Source organism: Crocuta crocuta, unplaced genomic scaffold (genome assembly GCF_008692635.1).
Source record: "Crocuta crocuta isolate KB4526 unplaced genomic scaffold, BGI_CrCroc_1.0 scaffold92, whole genome shotgun sequence".
Classification (NCBI taxonomy): domain Eukaryota; kingdom Metazoa; phylum Chordata; class Mammalia; order Carnivora; family Hyaenidae; genus Crocuta; species Crocuta crocuta.
Genome location: NW_027528804.1, coordinates 4,879,916 through 4,899,986, shown reverse-complemented (window position 1 = coordinate 4,899,986; position 20,071 = coordinate 4,879,916). Strand labels below are relative to the sequence as shown.

At 36.6% G+C, this 20,071-nt stretch overlaps 1 protein-coding gene across 1 annotated transcript in view; it reads left to right on the top strand.

The window, feature by feature from the left end:
• PPA2 (inorganic pyrophosphatase 2) overlaps positions 1 to 20,071 on the top strand; it is a 104,767-nt gene that overhangs the window by 28,301 nt on the left and 56,395 nt on the right. Inside the window, exons 4-7 of the mRNA XM_077755721.1 lie at positions 4,128 to 4,192; positions 6,052 to 6,096; positions 10,909 to 10,962; positions 12,579 to 12,698. Of these exons, the coding sequence (XP_077611847.1) occupies positions 4,128 to 4,192; positions 6,052 to 6,096; positions 10,909 to 10,962; positions 12,579 to 12,698 (284 nt within the window). The remainder of the gene's footprint in view (positions 1 to 4,127; positions 4,193 to 6,051; positions 6,097 to 10,908; positions 10,963 to 12,578; positions 12,699 to 20,071) is intronic.

Here is a 20,071-nt window from a genome sequence, read left to right as displayed (position 1 = left end):
TGAGCTGAAGTCAGATACTTAACTGACTGAGCCACCCAGACACCCCTATTTTTTAGTTTTTTGAGAGAGCACGAGCACATGTGTTCATGCAGGAGTAGGGCAGAGAGAGGAGAGAGAAAAAAATCCCAAGCAGGCTCTGTGCTGATAATGCAGGACTTGATCTCTCCAACTACGAGATCACGACCTGAGCCGGAATCAAGAGTTGGATGCTTAACAGACTGAGTCACTCAGGTGCCCCCCACCACCTGAATGTAACATTTAGATTGCAATTTAAAGAGATAGATACCTAAACACACTTCACAAATCTTTAGCTTTTAGCAATCACAGCTTAGGCTAGCTAGTCCCATTTTTCCCTTAGACTTGAGTAACATGCATTCATCTTAAATTTTAGTAAATTTGTTGGGGCTTGTCCCCAGTTAATAGGAGCATTGGAGCTCTAAAGAAATTTAACACCAAATCAGTGTGCTAGGGATATCATTCACTCTTAATTACCAAGGCAGCGCAGCTATTTTGTCAATTCTCCTATACTTCCTTAATTTTAATAATGAATTCCCTGGTCTGTGCAACATCCAGAATTCTTAGAGCTGGGAATATTGTTAATTCCCATCACAGTGATAGGTCCCAAATATAATTATTGATATAATCTGCTTTAGTTTATTTTTCTCAAAACTGCCTTATCTTTGTGACTTAAAGCTAAGAATTACAGATTGATTACTCATTGGAAAAAGAGCTTCTAATTTTTTTTTTTAATGTTTATTTATTTTTGAGAGAGAGACACACACACACAGAATCCAAAGCAGGCTCCAGGCTCTGAGCTGTCAGCACAGAGCCTGATGCGGGGCTCAAACACGCAAATGGTGAGATCAGACCTGAGCCAAAGTCTGATGCTTAACCGACTGAGCCACCCAGGCGCCCCTTTTATTTATACTTTAATACATACTTTTCTTAACCAATTTATTTTTGCTCCATGTTTTTTAAATTGCATACAGTAAAGTTCACTCTCTTTTTGCGAACAGTTTTGAGTTTTGATACAATATAGATTCATTTAAATGCTGTCACAGTTAAGGCACAGATCAGTTCACCACCCCCAAAACAGTTTACTTGTTTCTCTCTTTGGTCACCTTCACCCTCTGCCCTCAAGCCCTGGCAATCACTGATCCGCTCTTTATCCCTATAGTTTTGCCTTTTCCAGAAGTCATGTAAATGGAATGATTGGAGCCTAGCTTCTTTCATGATGCATTTCCTTGGCATGATGCATTTTAGATTTATCCATTTTGTTAATGTGTATCAACAGTTCATTCTTTTTTATTGGGGACTAATATCTCACTGGGTAAAACACCATTATATAGGTGTAGCAGAGTTTGTTTCTCTATTTACTATTTGTACATTTAGTTTGCTTCCAGTTTTGATTTTCAATAAAGCCACCTATAAACATTCACTTAGAGGTTTTCATGGGAACATAAGTTTTCATTTCTCATGGTCAAGTGCTTAACAGTAGGATTTCTGAGTCAAATATTTCACTGTTATAAGAAACTGCCAGACTATTTTCCAAAGTGGCTGTATCATTTTCAGTTCTCACTGAGATAATTTATTTTAATAGAAAATAAATGTGACCACTTTAAGTATCTGTGTTACTTATAGAAAAAAAGATAATCATGCAGCAAACTGATAATTTTGTTTCTTGTGTTGCTCATAGATGATTTTAAATTCAGGTAGAGAATTTGACGTTTGATCTGGTATGCAGAAGATTTTTTTTTTTAAGATGCATCCTTTTTAACCAATGAAAAAGAGCTTTACAGGTCATGGCAAGATTTTCATATACTTTGCCACTTGTATACTCTTAGTTTATTCTACCCTGTGCATGAGCCTTTAGGAGCTCCCTGGATCCTAGAGGGGAAAAGAAAAATTACATAAACTGTTTGGAGGGGAAAATGAAATCGTAATCGAGATGTATTCATTGAATGCCTGCTAAGTTCTGAGTACTTTCTGGATGCTGGGGACATAGGGGAGAGCATAACAAAACAAATGAAAACAAATAACAAAAACTCCTTCCTGCAAGAACTTTAGTAATAAGTGCTAAGGAAAACCTAGGGAGCATGAGAAGAAGAAATGCAGTTTTGGTGGAGTGAGGGCCATTGTTAAATTCTGTGCTTCTCAGTTTAGTGGGCTGATGCCATGGCTTGTTTTTTTGTTTATTTAAATTTTATTGTGAAATAATTTTAGATTTGGCAGAGTTGCAAAGATAGTACAGAATTCCAGTGTATCTCTTACCAAGTTTCCTCTAATGTTAGTATCTTTCATTAGCACTGTACATCTGTTAAAACTAAGAAGCCAATATTGTTACCTACTATGAACTCCAGATTTTATTTGGATGTCACTAGCTTTCCACTAATGTCTTTTTTTATTCCAGAATCCAGTCCAAGGTACCACATTGCACTTAGTCGTTTCCTTACTCTCCCCTAATCTAACAATTTCTCAGTATTTCCTTATTTATTTATGAGTTTGAGGTACTTAACTTAAACAGTAGTGGTTACAATTGGGTAAAATGTCCCTCAGTTTGAATGATACTGGGGTTATGAGTTTGGGGGGAAACTACAATACAAGTGAAGTACCCTTCACATCACACCATTTCAGGAGGTACATGTTATCAACATGACTTTTCACTGGTGATGTCCACTTTGATCACTTGGTTAAGGGTACTTTTTTCAGAGTTCTCTACTGTAGTGTTATTGTTTTTCCCTTTCTATGTTCTGTTCTTTGGAAGGGAGTCATTAAGTCCAGTCTACACTCTAGGGGAGCAGGGTAAGCTTTCCTTCTTGGAGGGGTGACATCTATACATATATACTTCTTGGAATTTTTTTTATAAGAAAAGTTTGTCTCTTCTCCCTCATTTATTTATTTAAATAATCATTTATTTGCATCAGTGGGCCTCTTTTATTATTTTTTAATACTTTGTGATTAAATACTCTATTATTTTTTCCTCAATTTGCTCCACCTTTGGCCTTTGGGAGCTCTTACAGATTGGCTCCATTTCCTTTTGACATACCTCCAACCTTTTGTTTCCTTGAGTGCTTGGCTGATTTCTGGTAACACAGGATCCATTCCCCGTCTTAGAATCTACCTCTTTAAGAAGTCCTAGTTCTTTTCACTGGGGAACGGCACTTGGAAACCAAGATTGGGGAGCTGAGTGTACTCATTGCTGTTGGACTGCCAGCCAGTTCATGTTTTATTTTGTTAATTTTATTTAAAGCCTCAATTTGAAAATTATGCCCAAGAGGTAGCAGGCCACAAATAAAACACACCCTGACTGAGGTAATTATAAACTGAAAAATTTTTATGGCTATGGTAAGCCCAGCATTAGAAACAGATGCATTCCAATAAAAGTGCATATTAGGTTGTATTTTATTTAAATAATATATACTTTTAAATATTTAAAATATACATTTCAGTATGCAGTAAAGATAAGATAGTTTCTGTTATTAAAGTTTGTGTTTGTTTTAAGATAATGAGTATCTCTTCACAAGTGAGATGTTTCATATTTGGGACTTTACTCAATTTTAGATATTTTCTGCTTTGGCTGTTTTAAGCTACAGAGACAAGTACATTTGGTCCTTGACCAATGCAGGGTTAGGGGCACCTGCCCACTTCACAGTTGAGAATCCTCGTATAACCTTTGACTTTACAAAAACTTGTAATAGCTTATGTTGACTGGAAGCCTTACTGATAACGTAAGTAGTCGATGCTGTTTGTGTCATATACTGTATTCTGACAGTAAAGTAAGCTAGAGAAAAAAATGTTACTAAGAAAATCATAAGGGAGAGAAAATATATCTACGGTACTGGCAGTTCAAACTTCTGTTGTTCAAGGGTCAACTGTAAATTATTTCAGCAAACGAAATGTGGTTTATTTGATATGTATTCTCTTTGGTCATCATACTGGGGCAAGTTTTAAAAGTTGAATTAAACTTTAAATTGGGAGTAAGGTTAATTTTGAAAACATTTTAAAAACTTGTTTTAAATTTAAAAGTGAATAAGGATATAATTGCTCTGAAGAACGGAGTAATACATTGCTATAATTCTGTATTTTTATTTTTGTTTTTTGTTTTTTTGTCTTTTCTTCCTTTGCAGAGAATGTAGCTGGTGACTACATTTCCCCCTTTCATGATATTCCTCTGAAGGTGGACTCTACAGAGGTATAGTCTTTAACTTGTTTTGGGTGAAATATGTACTCCTGGTATCACCACAAAATGCTTTTTAGAAGCATTTCGGAAGGAAAGAATGTGGGTTGGAAGTCAAGAAGGACAACAGAGTCATCACAACAGGATTGTAAGCCTCCTTCCTGAATTAGAATTAGTGTGAGACTAGGATCCTTCCAGAAGGAAGGTTAGGATCAGTGGTGTGGGATTGGTGCCTCCTTCAGCCCTTCAGAGGACTGGACTGTCACTACGTGGCTACAGGGAGGATAATAGTGAAGATTTATTGAGTGTTCATAGTGCTTATCCAGGCACTGTGCTCTGAGCTTGAGTTGCATTATCTGAGTACGACCAGGGCTACTGTTATTACCCTTATTTTGCTAATGAGGTTCAGTACCTTGCCCCTGGTCGCAGATCGGTTGTCTGTTGTGGGAAGTGCAGTATGAATTTAGGTGCTGTAACTCCAAAGGTTGTAATCTTAATTGCTCTGTGTAATCATTCCTGCTCATTACTTCTAAGTAGTAGTCAGCTGCAGGACAGGAGGTCATATAATCTGGAGAGAGAAAGAAGGCAAAGAGAGGGCAGAAAGAACTCTATTTTACTGTATGTGTGTCCATATGTTTTGTTTTGGCCAGTGAACAGTCCAATCCAAATATCTCCTGTCTCCCAACGCCACTGCTTGCTTTGGCCACAAGTGCATGCATTTATTTATTCACTTATTAATTTCTTCTTTCAGGAAGCAGTTCTTGAAGGCTTGTTATGAGCCAAACGGCATTCCAGGCACTAGGAGGTTGCAGTGGTGAATAAGATAGATAGGAGGTACAGTTCCCACTCGATGGGAGGAGGCAGACAACCAGGAAACAAGTCAGCCAGACACTGTTAAGTGCTATAAAACTAGAACAGGATGATGAAAGAAGGAGCAGTTGGTGGCTGCTGCTTCATGTGCAAGTGTCCCATGACAATATCTGTTCACCTCACAAAATAATAATATGTTTTGGATTCAGATAGTAGGTAGGGGTGGAGCAAAGAGTGGACTAGAAACGTCCCAGTGGTCATGATATGCTGCCTAAGGAGAATGGGTTTTGGGGACTATGAGAAAGTTGAGAACAGGACAGGGCTAAACCGTAACAGGATATGTTTGTGAACTTTGGGCACGTTGGTACACAGTGGTTGTGTATCTAAGTTTCCCCCATCCTCAGCTATTGTGATTAGAACTGTTGCACCTTGTACTTTGGAAGGTGGTTATTTTAAGAACAGAGATAATGTTTCAGGGCCTACTTGGAATAATCATTTTCTATTTTGTTTCCTTCTTTGGTGTTTTTGTTTGGTGTGTAAAATAAGTGTGAGCATTTGTGAATGGCGTAATTTTTCTTCCCAACCCATCACATGGTCTGTTTTAATTTACAAGTGCTTGATGGAGGCATAGGAATCACACCTTTGTGGAATGTACAGGCAGGAGGTGCAGCTGAGTACTTTCATGGCTTGTTAGTCACGCTCCCTAGAGTTTCATTTCAATAATGAAATGACTGTTTTAAGTGTAATCACTGGAAACTGACAGTCTTTCCTTTAAGACCGAACAGAGACTTTGCTTCCTTTTATAAAAACTAGGAAAATATACCTGAAAGAGATTTAACTTTTCTAATAATTTATTGTATGAAACACCTGGATGCTCATGCACTGGGGATGCAAATGCAGAGAGGAAAGGAACTGGGCATTTGGTAGGTTCTCTCTTGAACCCAGCGTCTGGACAGCTTCTGTAGTGGAATGTTCCTGTAGCAGGCTTACTTGGATTGCTTTGCAGTGCAGCTGTGTTCTTTGATGAAATATTACAGTCACAAATACCATCTTTTCTTTTATAGGAAAATGGCATTCCTACAAAGAGAGCACGAAATGATGAATATGAGGTATATCTAAAGGTTTTTATTTTTGTGAATCACTTCTGTTGTCTGACAGTTGAAGACCTTGATGATCGTTTGCATTTGTGAAATGCTTCTAAAGTTTTCCCCTCTACGAGGATTTTTGTGTGCGTTCTGATGTTTTTATTTTTCCAGTATCTGTTTACGGCAGCTAGGGATGGTCTTACCATTTTGCTTCTTTTTCTTGTGGTAAAATGTACATAAAATAAAATTTACCATTTTCTTTACTGTACAGTTCAGTGTAATTAGCTACTTGCGCATATGCAGCCGTCACCACCGTTCATCTCCAGAGTTTCTTCTCAAACTGAAACTCTGCGTGCTGAACAGTGACTCTCCCTCAGTCCCCTCCCTCACCCAGCCCCTGGTAACTACTATTCTACTTTCTCTTTATGAATCTGACTATTCTAGGAATCCCCTTACCATTTCATCTCGTAAATGAAAAACCAGAGAGAGTCAGGAAAGGAACCCAGGTTTTAGTAGCAAGTTACTTGTCCTGGTAAATAAAGTAAAGGTACTTTATGAAAATTGGTCAGTTTGTCACTTTTTTTTATTATAAGGGAAAAGGTGGCTTAAGAGGCTGTTTTAGAATTCAGGGACAAGTCTTTTGGAGGATAGAGGTGGAGAAAAGTTAGACCAACTATGTGCTAAAATAAACATGTGTTAAATACATCTTTTAAATGTGTGACTGTCAAACCTTTAATAGTTATTGACTTAGGCCCAGAACATCCAATTGATGTCAGTCATCCCATCTCATGCTGTTAATGCCTTTTATCTTGCTGATGCCAGACAGCGTTTCCTATCACTTTCCTCAGCCTTCTTTTCCCTTCAACCTTATTTCCGTTTTTTTCCCCTCTATTTCAACTGAAACTCATGACCCCAGCCTTTGAATCTACTTCCACAAATAGCCCTGGGTGCTGTTCAGTCCCCATCACCTTTACCTGCTGCCCATCTTCTGTTCTTTTAAACTGGTGTTTGTTAAAATGGTCCTTTAACCACATACATTGTAATAATGTAGAACACTTGTTAAAATTTCACATCCAGGCCTTATTCCATATCTTCAAAATCAGAATCTCTGCTTGATGGACTAGTTAGTGCACATATTTAATGAGCATTTCAGGGCATCCATACATACTGAAGTTTGAGAACCACTGCCCTAGATGCTGTGTGAATAGACATTGAGGGGTTCAAGGCTTTATAGCTTCCTAGAGACTTTGTATATTAACCTGGAAATATTGTTCTCATTGGGGAAAATGTATTCTGAGTCCATACAGCCAACTTAAAATATAATTCTTTTTTTTAATGTTTTATTTATTTCTGAGAGACAGAGAGAGACAGCATGAGGAGGGGAAGGCCAGAGAGGAAGATACAGAATCTGAAGCAGGCCCCAGGCTCTGAGCTGGCTGTCAGCACAGAACCCGACACGGGGCTTGAACCCATGAACTGTGAGATCATGATCTGAGCTGAAGTCGGACGCTTAACCGACTGAGCCACCCAGGTGCCCCAATTCTTAGAACATGGTTTATTTGTCAGAGACTGCCTGATTTGAGTCCGATTGCAGCTTGTGTGTTTATTTATTTATAATTCTGAACCATTTTTCCCAGCCCCAAGCCCTTGGCAGCCTCTTTTCTACTCTCTGTTTCTATGAATTAGGCTGCCCCCCTCCTCCTTTTTTTTTCTTTTAAAAGAATTCCAGATATAAGTGGCAAAATGCAGTATTTGTCCTTTTCTCTGTCTGGCTTATTTCAGAGAGCATAATCCCGTAACAGTCCACCCATGTTGTTGCAAATGGCAAGTTTCCTTCTTTCTCCATTGTCTGTATTAAACTTATCTTCATTATCTGTTCATTCAATGATGGACTCTTAGGTTGCTTCCATATCTTGCCTGTTGCAAATAATGCTGCAGTGAGTATGGGGGAGCAGATATCTCTTTAACATCCTGTTTTCTTTTTCTTCCTTCTTTCCTTCCTTCCTTCCTTTCTTTCTTTTGATAAATACCCAGAAGTGGGATTGCTGGATCATATGATAGCTCTGTTTTCATTTTTTGAAAAACTGCCATACTGTTTTCTGTAGTGGCTGTGACAATTTACATTCCCACCAGCAGTGCAAAGTGTTCCCCTTTTTCCACATTCTTGCCAACACTTGTTATTTCTTAACTTTTTTGATGACAGCCATTCCAGCAGACATGAGGTGATACCTCATTCTCTCATAATTGTGATGTTGAACACCTTTTCATGTACCTGTTGACTGTGTGTCTCTTGGAAAAATGTCTGGTTTCTCTGTGCATTTTTTTAATCAGATTGTTTTTTTTCTATTGGGTTGCATGAGTTCTTTATGTTTTAGATATTAGTACTTATCAGATACATGATTTACAAATACGTATTTTCCCGTTTCCAGGTTGCCTTTTTATGTTGTTTATGGCTTCCTTTGCTGTGAAGAAGTTTATTAGTCCAGTAGTATCACCTGTTTATTTTTACTTTTGTTGCCTTTGCTTTTACTATCAAAGCCAAAATTTATTTGATCTTTTAAGAGTTGGAAAGAGAAAAGCAGAATGATTTCCTCCCATTTTCCCCCAAAGCATATAAAATTTACTGATTTTTTTTCATCTTATTAATTATGGTTTTAATTTTTGCAACAAAAATAGGGAAAAAATGGAGAAGGTAACTGAAGGAGGTAAATGGTCCAAGCTCGGACCCAACTTTCTCAGTGGAAATGTGTCCCCTTGTGTTTTTGTGATTTTCTGCTAGATGTCAGTAGACTTACTGGTTTATAATTAACAGTAGTCTTTGGATAACCTGACTAACACTGGCTTTGAAAAATTATAGATTATATGCATTTTAGCTGAAAAGAAGAAAAGCAAGCTGGAAATTTGCTCTTCAGAGATCAGAACAAATGAGGAAGGGGAAATGGTTTGCAGGCTTAAGATTCAAACCTTATCTTTTGTTCTTTTGGCCTAATTCAAGTCTCTGAGTGGTTTTGGTAGGTGTCATTGTGTAAAACAATTGCCACTAGCCTGGTCTTCTCTATCACCTCTGAGTATTCATCTGTATGCATTTGTCCTCTTATAGCCAGGCTTTCAAGGATGAATAAATTATGTGAACATCTGCCATTTACTTAGGTTTTTCTTTTTAACAGCTACTTGAGACATATTTAAACAGGTGCTGGGATACCTCATGAAAGAGCATAGAAAATGAAACATAACAGCAAGACTGTGGATGAGGTTGCTAAGATAGGTATGAGACGTACTTCTAAGGAGCAATTGTTGAGAATTCATTCTTGGCTTTGTTCTTTATCTCATTATGGATATGCAGTTCTGTCATTGGTAAACTTTAGCCTTACCTAGAAGAATTGAACAACCATCATTATTTTTGTGGCTCAATTTATATTTATACCGAATTGTATAAATGGCACTCTTTGAATTAATAATAGCATTCGTGTGTTTCACTTGGAAAGCCCTCAGATGTTGTTTAGCAATACTGTAAGCCAGAAATTCTCCACGCTGGCTACATATTAAAATTGTTTGGAGGGCTTTGAAAAATAAGCAGTGCCCTGACACCACCTCAAAACCGTTGAATTCAAATACATGGGAGGTGGGGCTCTAGGAAACTTTTTTTTTTTAATTGATAAAATCTCTCCTGGTGATTTTGATGTGTGGCACAATTGAGAATAAGTATATTTAATCACTGCTTTCTCAAATGATCTATGCTAAAGGATTAGTTTTTTGGTTTATTTATATAATCTGTTGTGAACTGATACTTTTAAAAAATACAATTATTAGAAAAGTGTAATGAAAGAAAAGTGTAATTCAGGGCTCAACAGACCTCAAAATTACTCCCATCAAATTGCTGTAAATGTTTCTAAATGAACCTGTAACTGTCAGCTTGCAGTTAGCTCTGGTTCTTGGCCACAGTTGGTGTAGCACTGTTTTCAGCCATTGCTTTGCTACAGTAAGCTGTTAGTTACTGATATCAAAATGCCATGCAAGGCAACTTTACCCTTGAGACTTTCTCTTTATGAGGCCCAAACTGCAGGAAATTATGGACTTGTATTTCTAAGTATCATAGGAAATTATTTTTGCTAATCATTGACCTAGAATCTCCTTTGCTTTAAACACTGAACAATTCAAAAACCATAAAAAGAAGCAGTCGTCTTTTTCTAACTTTAGGGAACCAGAGATCACTGGATAAGCAAGCTAAGTGTAGAAAGGTGTTAGTCTGACTCTTTGTAAACTTGATATCTACCTACGCCAATATCCTTAGTTTCACGTTATGATCATAGTAACTTGGATTTAAATAGTGCTTTGTGATTTTCAAAATATTTCATAATTTTTTTTGTATTTTTATTGAAATTATATAATTATATAATTGATCTTTATAACAACCTAATGTGGGGAGTAGGACAGAGTATTTATGCTTACTTTACAGATTGGAAAAGTGAGACATTCACCTCACATGATGGACCCTGTCTGTCACTCCTGTTTTAGTGGGAAAATACAACTTGAAACAGGTTTCCTGACCCCATTCTAGTTGTGTCATTACACTGCGAAGGTATTTCCAGAAATATAGCAACTTTTAACACTGCAGTAGTGTTCAAGTGACAAGGTGGCTTAAATTCTGCTTTGTTTTAGACAGCTTCTCTAATTTTTCAGAAGAAATTTAAGGCATATGCAGATGTATGATGCAGTCTCCACACATTTTTGTGGGGAAAGAAACAAAAGCATTTTTACACAGGAGATTAAGTGATAAAGGATAAGTAAAATTTTTTTAAATTATCTCTCTTTGTTTTTTGTTGTTTTTAACTGCAGAATTTGTTTAATATGGTTGTAGAAGTACCTCGGTGGACAAATGCTAAAATGGAGGTATGGATATATTCTATTAATATCAAATGGAAATTATAAGTAATAATGATATAAAAACTTTGTTTCAGATTGTTTGGCATTAACATTTTGAATTTGGGATGGTTGATAAACTACTTTATGATACAAACAATTGAAAACACTTTTGTGAACTTTGAATCACATTTCTAAAAGCAAAATAGAGCTGAATTTATACTTTGAAGCACGTGTTTTCTATTTTGCCTCTCTGGTTTGTTACACACATATTCATTTAATTTTCTTTGACTCTCTGTCTTTGAAAATAACAAATGTTTTCAAGGTTTATTTAAACAGATTCTGAGATGTATTTTGTTCATACAGTTGAAACATATTTATTTGGGACTCATGGCAAGTTTAGTTTGTCAGGATTTAATTGTCCTTTAGATTTGCTCTACCAGGAATGAAAGTGTTTTCTTGGCCAACTCTTGATCAGTGAGCACTATCTAAGAGCATCTGCTCTCCCCCTGGTTACCTTTTTTTTTTTATTTCTTTTCTATCTTTTTCATGAGACATGAACCTATCAAGAACTTTCTTTTGCTTTTCAGAATTTTATTGTTCCATTTTCAGTTAGGTAAAATTCCTTAAAGGTCTGAGTGAAATTTAATTTATGGCACTTAGTTTCTTTAATTATTTAAGTGTTTTCCTATAGCTCTGGATGAGATGGCAAGTACCCTTTCAAGTATTTTAATTAAGGATTGTTATGTAGCTATATATTTTTCAGAATTTATATTTAGAGAACTGTCAGTAATTACTAGCATTGCTTTGGTTAATATTTTGATAGGGAAAAATAAAAATAATAAGATTCTTTATTTGGTCTTCAGAATGTCTCAGAATTCTGGCTTCTTTCTACCTCAGGTATAGGATCAAGAATCTGTGAGAAGCTGCCTAATTTAAGCAGTGTTTATTCATTCAAAAATAGCTTCAGTTATTCTTTATAGGATAGATTTTTTTTCCCCAGGCAGTTTTAGTATGTTTGATAGAAAGGTAACTGAAATGAAATTACTTCGTGAAAATCTTTTTTAAAAAAAATATTTAAATGTTTATTTTTGAAAGAGAGAGGAGAGAGACGGAACAAGAGTGGGGGAGGGGTAGAGGGAGAAGGAGACAGAATCCGAAGCAGGCTCCAGGCTCTGAGCTGTCAGCACAGAGCCTGACGCGGGGCTCAAACTCAGGAGCAGTGAGATCATAACCTGAGCCGAAGTCAAATGCCTAACCGACTGAGCCACCCAGGCACTCCTGAAAATCTTTAAGATAACTTTATTATCATAAGATTGATGATAAGATGCTCAAAATAACAAAAAGCAAGTAGGTTAATCTTGATCCTCTTGCCATTTCAGTCATTCTGTTACTTGTATTAGAAATGAGTGCATAAATAATAGAATGCCTAAGTCTATAATCGGATGTTTCCTTTCCAGATGTTTTTTCTTATGCAACACTGTAAATTAGAAGTAAGAACTGGCTTAATTTATTTTAAAGTGTCTTTGACCAGTAAGTTAGAATATATATATTTAACCTGATAGTCCTAGATTTAAAACATACAGTTTGAATATAGGATTAATCATTTCTCATTCTCCTTTCCCCTTTTTCCATGATCTGTGTAGATTGCCACGAAGGAGCCATTGAATCCCATTAAACAGGATGTAAAGGATGGCAAGCCACGCTATGTGGCGAATATCTTCCCTCACAAGGGTTATATATGGAATTATGGTGCCCTCCCTCAGGTAACATTTTTGTTATAATGGTAAAACTTTTCTGTCTTCTGAAAAAAATTGCCTTGTAAGTCCCGTGAACTACTTGAATTTAAATTGGTTCTGAGGACATGTCAGTTTGACAAATTTGTAAATTAAAAGTTTTTTTAATGGGGAGTTTTATTGTATCAATAAATTTTTTTTCAAACTGTATATGTGTCTATACTCAGGTTCTTGGAGTTAGGCGTATAGAACACTCACATTTGGCATTTTGAACACATTTCTTTTTCTAGGCTTGGCTATTAAGAGTCACTGAAAAATGTCTTATCTGCTTTATCTTCAGTCATTTCTTTGAAGGTGACAAGTTATGTTTTTATATATCTTCATATGTGACAGCATCTTTTCTTATCTCTTTTTTTTTTTTTTCTTTTCATGTTTCCTCACCCTTGGGAAATGATATCTCCTTCCAGATTATTTAGTGAGTAAAACTCAGAGTATATAGAATCAAATTTTGTCCAGGTTTAGTGGATATCGGGAAGTATCTGTCTTTATGATTATAAGAGCCATCTATATTAGACCATCTATCTGGATATTTTAAGTTTTATATTTTTATTTTATTTTAATATTTTACATGAAATTGCAAAATTATTTTGGGGAAATAGCTGAAAAAAAAAAAAGGAGCCTTGCTTTATCCAACTCAACAAGCCAGCTGCCCATGTAGAATAAATATTTACAGAAGAAGAAAAAAGAAAATTGTTTTCTAAAGAGTCAGCCTACCTTTGATGCATTTAGACCACCCACATGGATACATTCTTGGTTAAAAAAAGCCCTTCTAAAATGATGTACTAAGAATGAGAATGCCCGGTCTTGCTGAACCCATGCAGACAGGTGTTCCGACTCCCCGGATGCCTAAGTAGACACTCTGTTTGACCTCGCAGTAAAAGGGTAAAAAAAAAAAAAAAATTGTTAAGCGTAGGGTATGTCTGTAGGAGATGATGTACGGATGAGAGGAAGGCCAAAGAAGCATTTGAATTACAGAAAGACCAAAACAGAGACATATCAAGTAGAGTAGGCAGAGGATAAACCAAAGTTCATGTATTTATTTATTTCATTAAACATGTATTAAGTATTTATGTTGATAAGCAGTGTATGGGTATTGGGTATACGGTGAAAAAGGATGTATAAATATAAGATGAAGGCAGCAAACTAAGTGACTGGGAATGTGGGTTTTGGAGCCATATTGCCAGTTAATAGTAATGTGACCTTGGGCAAGTTACTTTGTCATTCTGTACCTCACTTTCTTTATCTGTTAAATAGAGATGATAAAGCACCTGTTGCCTATGGTCATTTTGAGGTTACATGAGTTATCATCTCAGAAGAGTGCCGGCTGGATAGTGATCACATTATTATACCTACTGGTACTTTTATTATATGATCTTTTTTCTAAAGGAAGTCATTCTCATGAGGGTAATCAACGACTGAGCCACTGGTTCCCATAGAGCATAAGTGCTACTAATTCATCTACTAATTCTGAGCTTTTGTAGTTTATCTAAAGTCCTGACAAATTTTTGTGCTCCTCCAGATGTGTTTTTGAATTTTCAAGGTGCTCCTACCTGTGATCATGTTAGTCTGTTAGGTATAGTAGTTATACTTTACTTATAACAGAATTAGACTGTGGCAGTCTCTCAGTGCATCCTGAACTGTTGCCTACTGAAATTTAATACTCCATCCAGCATCCAAGGTAACATTTTAAAACTTAAATCTGCTAATGTTTTGCTCCTCGAAGAACCTTTTTAGTGGTTTCTTATTGCCAAAAGGATAAAATAGGATACTCTTAACATGGCTCTTCAGCCCTGCCTAATCTGGCCTCTGCTTTCCGCTGCAGCTTCATTTTGCAACATTTGTCTTTTCTTGCTTCCATTTTACCACAGCAACTTCTTCAGTGTTCCTAATTTCTCTTGTTTGTACACCAAGCCTTCACAGAGCTGTTCATTCAGTTGGCACGTATTTTTGGAGTGCCTGATGTGTGCAAGGCAATGTTGTAAGTACTGGAGTTACAGTAGTAATCAGAGTAACAAAAATCCTTCTGGGCCTTTTATTCTGGACAGAACGACAGACCAAAAAGAGTAACAAAATGTATAGTGGGTCAGACGGTGATAAGTGTTGGAGAACGATAAAGCAGGGAATGAATGGGGCTATGATATATTGGGAATGTTGCAGTGTAGATAGGGGGAAGGCCTCAGTGAGTAGGTGTTATTTGAGTGAAGACCTCAGGGAAATGAGGGGACAAGAAGTATGGAACCCTGGGGGACTCCAACAGGAAACAGCAGGTGTAAAGGTCCCAAGGTGGAAGGAGGCCTGCTATGTGGGAAAACAGAAAAAAGGCCAGTGTGGCTAGAGTGGAAGTGAGGAAGGGGAAATAGACCTGTATTATACCTCTGCCATTTTTAACCAGAAATCTTTTCTATCTTTTTAAACCCAAATCCAAAAGAGTATGTTAGTCTTCAGCAAAAGAATACACTATCAATTGCATAGAAGTTACTTACCAAACAAAAATAACTACATTGATTAATGGTTTTTTTTTTAACTTTTTTTTGAGAGAGAGTTTGAGTGGGGGAGGGGCAGAAAGAGAAGGAGAGAGAGACCAAAAGAGAGAGAGAATTATCAAGCAGGCTCAGCACTGACAGCACAGAGCCCAGTGCAGGGCTCGAACTCACAGACTGCGATCTCGACCTGAGCCAAAATGAAGAGTGAGATGCTTAACTGATTGAGCCACCCAGACATCCTTAAATTGATTAATGTTTACAAAAAATTGAAATTAAGGGGCGCCTGGGTGGTTCAGTCGGTTAAGTGTCTGACTTTGGCTCAGGTCATGATCTCACGGTTTGTGGGTTCGGGCCCCGCGTCGGGCTCTGTGCTGACTGCCAGCTCAGAGCCTGGAGCCTGCTTCAGACTCTGTGTCTCCCTCTCTCTCTGCCCCTCCCCTGCTCATGCTCTCTCTCTCTCTCTCTCTCTCTGTCTCTCTCTCTCTCTCAGAACTAAATAAAAAACATTAAAAAAAAAAAGAATTAGGCCAAATGTTGATGGGAAAGGATAATTGTATCTAGTATCTTTTTGCTTCATTGTCAGTATCAAGACAGAATGAGTCTGTTAAAATGATAGCCAGCACCTGGTCCCATTTACATTTTGTATTTCACCTCCAGCTTCTCATCCTTCTCCTCCTGCTCCCTCACTCTCACACGGGCCTTTGCTTGATTCCCCTTCTTCCCCAGCCACGCTCTTGCCTCAGGCCTTCACATTTATTGTGTCCTCCAGCTTGGAACACTTTTTCCCAGGTACGCACATGGCTCACCTCCTTAAACGTTTGCTCATAAATGACCTTCTTCATGATGTCCGCTCTGAAAATCTTCTAGAATTTTAACCCTGTCTCCTGAATTCTTATTCCACTTGTATACTTTATTTTTTCCCGTTTCTATAGAACCTACCGACCTCTGACATGTTCCATAATTTATTATATTTTGTTGTTAATTTCTCCCAGCTAGATTGCAGACTCCAGGAGGGTAGGGGTCTGTGTTGTTCACTGACATCTTCCAACTAACTGCCCAGCTTAGTGCCTGGCACAGAGTAGGTGATTAATAAATATTTGAGGAATGAGTAATGAATGCATTGTGTGTGTTGCCTTGTTTCATAGACTTGGATGGTATGGGATTTTGCTGTTTTCTTATGCTTTGTCTTGTAACAGCAGGAAATTTGTTGAGAACAGTTACCAAGCCAACCGTGCTTGGAAGAACATTAAGCAGCGGAGTATTGTTTAAGTAGGAGTCTCTCTTACTTACTGGTGATTCATCAGTGTGCTGACGTTATTTCAGATCTTCAGCTGCTAGACTGTTGTTGAACCTTGGTAACTTCTCCCTCGCTAGCAGTAGTGCCCTCCCCAGGTTTGAGTTTGGCCTGAGGAAAACTTTTCTTTGTTTTCTCCCAGTTATATTTCCATATATAACAGATTATTCCATAGTTAAATCTTCTGAGTGAATATTTAGAAAACCTGTTCATGTTAGTGGACTGGGTAATGTTAAAGGACTAGAATCATGAAATTTAGTATTTCTTTAATTTTTTTTAATAAATCAGGTTTTTTTTTAGTTGAAGTAGAGTTCATACACCATGTTTTACATTACTTCCAGCTGTACAGCATAGTGATTGGACGACTGTTGGTTATGCTAGGCTCACAAGTGCAGCTACCATGTGTCACCATATAATGCAGTCACAGTACCACTGACTCTATTCCTTGTGCTCTACCTTTCATCCCTATGACTTAACTCGTTCCATAGCTGAAAGCCTGCACCCCCCACTCCCTTTCACCCACTTTCCACCCGTCTCCTCATCCCCAAGATTTCTTCAGTATTTATGTAATGCTGTTGTGTTTATTATTCATATTTCATTATGAATTTGGTTCATTGACCCCAAGTATCAGTTAGTACAATTATTAGTTTTATAACCTGGAACCAGTGACTAAATCTCTGTAGGCCTATTTGTACATCTCTGTCATCATACCACCCACCCCAGAAGGTATTGTCAGTATTGAATGGGATAATCAAAGCAAATTAACTCCATAGTAACTTTTCAGTATTATCTCGATGTTGACACTCTTGCCTCTGATAGTAGTTGCTAATAGTAAAACATCTCGTAGAGGCTTTTGCTTCAAATTGAGTATGTTAGAATAGAGATAGTGGGTAGGTAGATATGATTTCCTTTGACTTGGTTATAGGAATCCTGATTAATCAGGAAGTAGTTCTCAAGAAGCACCTGTATGTACAGCTCTGTAGAATTCAATGCTATTTCAACCTAAGGACCAGAGTATGGTGATTACAGATGTATTGATTAATATTTTTAGATTGTAAGAAATGATACCAAACACCTGCACAAGGATGAGAAAGATTTAGTTTAGGCTAGATCAATAGTCTTTGTATTCTGATTTATTTATTTTCATAGATTTATAGTCATCTTTTTGTATGAGATTAACATTATTTATATTTCTATTGATAGTTTCTCATTTTTTTAATGCTTTTTTTGGGTCCATGCTGAAATTTTTCTATATATATAGTATACATAGGCATATACTGCTATATACCTAGCAGTATATGTACATTATAGTATAGTATGTACTATATACTATATATTTACTATATATATATATATATGAGTCAGATTGCCTACTTGGGAGTTGCACACTTATTTTACTAGGTATTGTCAGTTGTTGACTAAAGAAATTGTTACACTGTGCACTCCTATCAGGAGTATATGGCGTTCCAGGTGCCTTACATTCTTACCAGTACAGTTGACCCTTGAACAACATGAGTTTGAACTGCATGGGTTTGAATGCACTTATATATAGAGTTTTTATAGCACCGTACTGTAAATGTATCTTATCTTCATTATGATTTTCTTGATAACATTTTCTTTTCTGTAGCTTATTTTAAGAATACAGTATATAATTCATATAACATACACAGTATGTGTTAATTGTTCATGTAATTGATAAGGTTTCTTGTCTACAGTAGGCTATTAGTAGTTAAGTTTTGGGGAAGACAAAAGTTACAGTCAGATTTCTAGCTATGCAGGGGTTCGCCATCCCTAACCCCTGAGTTGTTCAGGGGCCAACTATATTTCACATTATTGAATTTCTAGGTTTTTGACACAGTGTCTTGTTAATGGTTTTAATTTTTATTTTTCTGATCAGATTAGGTATCTTTTCACATATTTATAAGTCATTCATGTTTCCTCTTTGAATTACCTGTTCTTGTCTTAACCCATTTTGTATTGAGTTGCCCTTTTTCCTATTTAGTTGTAGAAGTTATTTCCAAGTTCTGGATGCTAATCTTTTCTTACTTTTGTGAAGCAAATACTAAGATTCAGAATTCCCTGTTGTGGATATTGAGCTTTTTAAGTTGTTGCTCTGCCTAGTTATACACTTAGGACTCCACAAGAGGGCGTGATCAAAGTTTTAAATTTGTCACAATTTCTTCTGGTGATTGCTTAAAATTATACTATATTTTCAAGTTAAGTTAGAAACCATTTAGTGTGAATCTCTTTTTGCAGTAAAAACTTAGGTGTGTGCATATAAAGTATTAAAGGCAGGACTGAAAATAGAATGAACCAGTCTGGTATTTTGCTGTAAGGGAAATTATGAAGAACTTGTTTTAGAAGTGACAAGAGTATAGAACTTAAGATTTTTGCACTTATGTACTTATTTCCTCAACAGGAGGAGTAAATTTATAGATAATATTGATAGTCAAGTTCTCAGAGGAATATAGACCAACCAGTTGACAAACAGAAACACCAATGAAAACCAAATAGAGTACAAACTTATATGAAGACTGTTTTTGTCTCAGTTCAAGGAGAGTTTCTTAAAATTAAAGCTGATAAAATGGGCTAAGTTATGTCATGAATTTGTGAACTTCCTATTCTTTGGTAGTATTCATGTAGATTGTGAATGACTACTAAACTAATAATGATAGAACTCAGGACTGAGATATATCTAGCAATTGTCTTATGTAAGCCATTTTTTAATAGATGAGGAAGAAACAGGTCTGGATGTTCTGGCCAAGGTAGTCGTGACTGAAATAAGACTAGAATCTAGGTCAGAGTGACTTTAGCTTATCACATTTGTCCCCTTCTGAGAGTGGGACTGAAGATAGGGAGGAATCAAGAGAGGATTCCTGCATTAGGAAGGAAGAACCTTTCAGATAATTTTCTGCTTCTGATTCTAGCTTTTCTGATTTCCATTATATCTCAGTTCCATCTCGGTTTCTCCAGCACATTAAGATTAATTTTATACCATTTGTGACAACTGTTGTACCATTTATTAACATGACATTCTTCAGGGTATTGACTGTGCCCTATTCATCTCTGTTCCTAACTCCTGGCCCAGGGTAGGGTACTCAGTAAATATTTACTAGGTGAATGGATGCCTACTTGGGAGATTCTGAGATAAGAGCAGGTATTTAAAAGAAGAGAACCATGAAATAGAATAAGGTTTTATATGAAAGTAATTGCCATTCAGTTGCCATTGAAACTTGGGCATCATAGCATAATAATTAGTACCTTGAGTTCTCATCCCATTGTCACCATTTAGAAAATGTGATCTTGGGCAAATTTAAGTTCTTTATGTTTCAGTTTACTTATGTGTAAAATGAGATTAACGTGTGTGTGTGTGTGTGTGTGTGTGTGTGTGGTGGTGTGGTTGTGTGTATCACGTAGAAAGTGTCTTTCACTAAGAACCAGTATGTTTATGTGAGCTCTTCTTATATTTTGCTAGTAATATTAGTATTTGAGGTAGTGACATGTTGATTTACTGATTTTTTTTTTTTTTTTTTTTTTTTTTTTTTTTTTTTTTTTTTTTTTTTTTT